The 6,000-nt window shown below is 45.1% G+C and overlaps 1 protein-coding gene across 1 annotated transcript in view; it reads right to left on the bottom strand.

Annotated features, from left to right (window-relative positions):
- The window catches only part of prox2 (prospero homeobox 2), a gene marked incomplete at both ends in the record, with an annotated part of 8,695 nt that extends 3,017 nt beyond the window's left edge, over positions 1-5,678 (bottom strand). Inside the window, 3 exons of the mRNA XM_083892387.1 lie at positions 1-36; positions 1,717-1,818; positions 4,185-5,678. The exon at positions 1-36 is cut by the window's left edge and continues 159 nt beyond it. Coding sequence (XP_083748513.1) covers positions 1-36; positions 1,717-1,818; positions 4,185-5,678 — 1,632 coding nt within the window. The remainder of the gene's footprint in view (positions 37-1,716; positions 1,819-4,184) is intronic.
- Between the last annotated feature and the right edge of the window lie 322 nt (positions 5,679-6,000).

Below are 6,000 nucleotides of genomic sequence, written 5' to 3'. Positions count from 1 at the left end.
CCACTTGATGAGCTGCGAGGTGATGCAGCGGTTGAACTGAGGACGGAGAGAGAAGGTGGTGAGAAAGACCACAAATTAGGGATAAACAAAGTACACAAATACACAATTCGCTGTGAAAAACCTTTCATCTGAGCAACATTTGAGTGACTCCATTGAATACTTGAAGGACAAATTTGCTCTGATCCTTTCCCACCGATATCCCGGGCGACCAAAACATCTGTCAGGACCGTGTGTTTTTACTCTCAGTCTTGACATTAGTCTTGTTATTCTATCTCATCATCCAGAAAGTCGGGGGAAAGGGAAAATGCCTAAGGGCTGGGCAGGCATCAAAGACACTCCTTCTCTGTGGTGTGGCGGGTGAGAAAGCAGCGGCATAAGGACAGAAGGAAGCTTCCCACTCATTGACTCGGGATGATAGGATGGAATCAGACACTGGGATTAGGCGCTCTTTTGTCCACTGCCACTTCCCACCACAGGATTTTAGGCAAGGAGGAGACATTCGCAGGGGCTGCAGCCGCAGCATTCTCCCCCCTGACCTCAGGGGTCAGGGCAGACTGAGAGGGGCCCCCGAACTGGCTCAGAGATCCAGGAGACAAGATAGGAGAGAATGGGTGTAATAGAAATTAAAGGTGAAAAAGAGCAGTGGAAGAGGATGAATTAACAACAGGATGCAGATAAGAAGACAAAAAGAAGAGGGGAGGCATGACACGAGAAGCGAGGCCAAAACACACAGGATGTTGTGTTTAGGGCCAGTTCGCCGCCACCGCCGCCGCCGCACAAGTCTCTAATACCAACTCTGTGTTGACACTCAATAGCGATGCCTTCCCTACAGAGTCCTTTGTCACTCCATTTGCTGACTGGAGTGGCTTTTTTTCAAAGAGAGAGAATGCCCCCCGGTATCTCCCTCTGCCCCCAGGACATGTGGACGGCTCAGTGGCTTTTGTGATTTAAACCCCTCTGGGTTTTTTGTTTCTCTCCTCCGACACACTGCTGATGTTTCTGTCCCAAACACACACAGAGATAACCCACACAGGACAAAAAACAATCATCTGTTTTTATATATGTATAATAATATGATCCATTTAACCTGATGCACTTTTGACAGTGGGGGGGATTTTGAGGTGACTTTCTTCAAAAAAACAAAACTTGAAATAACTTGAAATTTTCTATAATGACAGTCAGCATCACCCTGAACAAGGATCCATTGAAAGTACTATCAAACCTCTTAAGGAATAATTATACTGAATTTTTGAAAATGAGGAAAGGATCCATTTGCCCTGATGCACTTTGACAGTGAGGTGACTTTATTAAAAAAACAAAAAGTATCTTGAAATGACTTCAAATGTTCTATTATAATAATAATAGCCAACATCGCCCTGAACAAGGAGCCATTTAAAATATTTGCAAACCTCTTACGGAATAATTTTAATGAATTTTTTAATTTGAGGAAATTATCCATTCGCTTTGATGCATTTTGACAGTGAGGTGACTTTATTCAAAAAAAAAAAAAAAAAGTAACTTGAAATGACTTTAAATTTTCTATAATAGTAGTCAACATCACCCTGAACAAGGAGCCATTGAAAATATTAGCAAACCTGTCAAGGAATGAATTTTTGAAATTGAGGAAATTGCACTTTGACAGTGAGGTGACTTTCTTCTACTTCAAAAAAACAAAAAGTAACTTAAAATGACTTGATATTATTATTTATAAATTACCTTGACATCAGGGAAGAAGGTTTTCAGCACATTGGAGCTGGGGTAACGCGTGTAGAAGAACATGAGCTTGGCCTTCTTCAGATGGCTCGGGGTGAGGCCCTCCTGGATGTGCACATTTAGGTTAAGGCGTAAAAACACTCACACACACACACACACAACGGCAGACAATTAAACGTAACACACCGCGCGCGCATGCGTCCATGCAAAGTGATAGTGGACCCAGAGTATTGTGTTGCCTCAATCTTCAGCTAAATTGGATTTCGCTAAAGAACAGCTCGGCATTAACCGGGGAGTCAATAATGACCCTAACATGTGCTTATTGGCAAAACAGAATTACGAATTAGATTAGGGATTTTTAATTAGGGAGCGGAGCACTTCATGCCTGGCGGTTAAGATGGCCTGTTTGAAATGTTTAAGTTGATTTAGAAACAATATATGTTATTTCTTCAGGGTAAAAAAAGCCTATACAGGCTTAAATATATGTTTCTTTGTCAATGTAAAGTATATTTTCTTTGTCCAAATATTCATAAATTCAAAAGTTTCCCCCCCTTTTGTAGAGATGTGAAGACGCGCGGCAGCATTTCCTCTATAGTCCACCACCACCACCACCACCACTACTACTACGCCTTAGGTCATAATATTTCCTTATCAGGTCGCCACACCATATATTTATTAGGGAACGCTACCTTTTGAAATAAGGGAGAGGAGAGAATGAAAGATTAATGTGGGTCTTGTTCAAAGAGAAGCAGAGCTCTTTGCACTGTAAAGATAAAGCAAATCCTGAGCGGCGTTATTCCTCTCTAATGCCTCGCAACAACAACCACGACAAAGTGGAATTGATTGAAGGAGGTTATTTTCTTTATAATGAGAAAAGCGAGTGATGAAATCAATCAATTTTATACGACCGAGCGGTGTAATGTAAATGTTAAAAAAAAAACAGATTTTTAAAAGGTTTTTCGTAGGTTAATGTTATGTTTTTTTTCTTTGAGTTCCTGTGAGGCCTAAAAAAAAAAAATATCCTGTGTTATCTTGCACTCAATTTTAATCGTGTACATTCTGACAAAACAACAAATGCTCAAGACAAGCGCTCAAGTGTTATGGTTGGTAGGCACTTGTGTGTTTTTTGTGTCCGCCAGCACTCAGATGTGACCTTTCAGATGCACCCCTATCACTCTGATGATGGAGAAATAGATCCTGCACCTTTTCAAGTCTGGGGAAAAAAAGAAAAAGAAAAAGAAACGACGCTTTCCCCGCAACAGAAACCAATGCTTTCTCTGCCTTTGAAAAATTGCCTTTTGTTCCTGGCAATTCTTATCAAAGCCTTGTATTCCTTTTTATTTGTCTTTTTCCAGACTTAAAGTCATTACTCGGCTCAGATTAAAGAAGATGCTGTAATTTTGCGATGGTGCTTCCCGAGATCAAAGACCAAATTCTCCTTGAAGTTTGTTAGTGGAACTGCCCGCGCTGCAATGAACCTCAACCGGCTATTGTTCAAAACCGAGGAGCTCGGATGAAATAAAAGATAAATACAGTATATCCTTACACGTATTCTAATATTTTTTATCTGCTTCTAATTTGTACTTTAGTGTCATGTATTGTTAGTAAAACGCTCAAAGGGGCTCCCTTGTGAATGACACCCTGCGTCTCAATGACATAAATAAAGGTGGAATTAGTGTTTTTTAAATGTAAACAAATACACTACCGTTCAAAAGTTTGGGGTCACTTAGAAATGTCCTTATTTTTTTAAGGAAAAGCACTTTTTTTCAATGACTATAACATATACTCATTTTCAGGGCCACATCAGCATAATGGTTACCCTCAAAGGGCCAAATGTAACTGTCATACAGAATAAATGTAACTAAATGTAACCAAATGTAATGTAAAATAAAGGTAACTACTCCGTAACATATCGCTAAATAACTTTCTGTATTTATTACTTAATCAATTTCACTCGTCGCGTGATGCGTGTACAATGATACGCTGCGATCTAATGGCTGTGCCGTCACTTTGCGGGTAACGTGATCGCCATGCATTGTGGGAAATAAAGATTATGGTCAACGCACGCCTTAAAGAAGCATAGACCTATTTTAAGACAGACTAGCGGGCCACATAAAATGGCGTGGCGGGCCACATCTGGCCCCCAGGCCTTGAGTTTGACACATGCGCTCTATACGTTTTTAATATGGTAAACGACTATGCTAGCTGCAAATGTCTGGTTTTTAATGGAATATGTACATAGGTGTAAAGAGGCCCATTTCCAGTGTTCTAATGGTACATTGTGTTTGCAAATCGCGTTAGAAGGCTATTGGATGATTAGAAAACCCTTGAAAACCTGTGTGCAATTATGCTAGCACCGCTAAAAAACGGTTTTGCTGGTTCTTTGACGAAAGCAGAGTTTGAAAAAACATTATTTCTAAACAGTAGTGTCGTTCTTTTTGAGCAGAAGCTCGTTTCATTGACGTGAAAAAGGATATGTTGAGAGACATGTAGGGGTTCCGCTCGGCCATGCCCTGCAGGTCGCCGCACTCCATCTTGACGTGCGGGAGACACAGGCCGTCCACGGACACGCCCAGCGCTGACGGGCGAGCGTGGTGGCCGAGGTGACCCGACGTCACCTTGGACCGCATGGCGATGGCGTCCCACGGCAGGTCCACCACCGAGTCCGGGGAGGTCCTGCCCATCGATGGGGGCATGCACGGCAGGCCCCCGAAGCTGGGATGGGGCCCGTACTTGAGCAGGTGCTCCAGGATCTGGTTTTCATGCAGCGGGGCGCTGTAGTTGAACTGAAACGGCGTCTGATGCACGGGGTAGGGCCTCTTCACTGTCGGGGTGACCGAGCTCATGGGGGTGACTGCTGGCTTGCGGACCACCAGGGACAGAGCCTCCGTCTGGTCCTGTGGGCTTTGAGCGGACAAGCTTTCGTAGTAGTCCAGGGAGCGGGGTTTGGCTGCGGCCTCCTCAAACTGAGGTCGTTCCTGCACGACCTGCTGGCTCTTCCTGTCTTTGCCCACGCTCGTCTGCATCTCTGGGGACGAGCACGCCCGTGGCTGCGGGGACTTGTCCAGGCCCGTGGACGACACCTTCTTGAACACCCGGTCCACGCACTCGTTCACGGCCGTGGAGAGCTCCTGCTTGAGGGCCTCCTGCAGGTTCTGGCTTTCCCTTCGGTGCGTTCGGTCCTTGCAGTTCTTCCCCTCAAAGTCGTCTTCAGCGCCGGCGTTGTGCGACCCTGTGCTCTCCGCCTCGCCTCGGTCGTCGTCGTCGTCGCGCTCGACGTCGTCCCGGTTGTAAACTTGAAGGAACTTCTCCTGCAGCTGACGCAGGAGCATCTGCATGCTGTGGAGCTGCTCTTTCAGCTTGTGGCACTCCTCGTCCTTGGTGTGGCAGATATCGCTGCTGCTGCTGCCAGCTCTTCTGCTCAGTGGTCCTCCAACACTGTTCTCCTGATGCTGAGGCAGCCTCTGTTTGCGCTTGTTCTCCCTGTAGACTTCCCTGCTGTCTCTGGCGTCCGTGTTGAACCTCTCGCTGTCTCCATGCTGCTTGCTGTTGGGAGAGCCGGCCATGACCCTGATGATGTTTTCCACCCTGGCCCTTTTGGCCTGCAGGTGGTCAGTTATGTGGTGCTCACCATCCAGGCTGGTGCCTGTGGAGATGAGACCACCGGGCGACGTGGCTTCCACCGTGCTGTCCTTGGAGGACACGCTGCTCTGGTCTTCCTGGCCGGAGTCGACGGCAGCGGAGCTGGAGAGGTAGAAGTGGCTCTCGTCTTGCGCCCTCTTGTTGTGAATCGTCTTGCGGAGGAGCTGGGAGATGATGGAGCCGCTGGAGTACGAGGCCAGCGGCTCGTGGTCGTACACGTTTCTGCGGAAGCACGGCAGCATGGCGTCGGGTTTGTCGTCTATGTCTACGCAGCCGTCGCTGGAGTTGTGCATGGTGCTCTGGTCGGGGAGGCTGAGGTTCATGCTCGGTGGAATTTGAGCTCCCACGCGACCACGAGTGAGAGTTCAGTGAAAATGAGAGATCTGAAAACACAATTATATTTAAGTTTCAATAAACATATGGAAAATATAATCATTTATTTTTTAATAATTTAAAAAATCTAAAAGATGTTGGGTTTTTTTAAAGAATCCTTGTTGTTTCCTGTGTTATTTATATCAGGACATTCAAATAAACATTACTTTTGGGTGGAGATTTTAAAGGAAAATACAAATAAAATTGTAAAATTGTTACATATATTGAGATAATAAAGACACATTGTAATTTTGCTTATAAAACATGACACTT

Source organism: Microchirus variegatus (assembly GCF_963457635.1).
Source record: "Microchirus variegatus genome assembly, chromosome: 7".
Lineage (NCBI taxonomy): Eukaryota > Metazoa > Chordata > Actinopteri > Pleuronectiformes > Soleidae > Microchirus > Microchirus variegatus.
The sequence above is the reverse complement of the archived record's forward strand: the minus strand, read 5'-3'. Positions and strand labels throughout refer to the sequence as shown.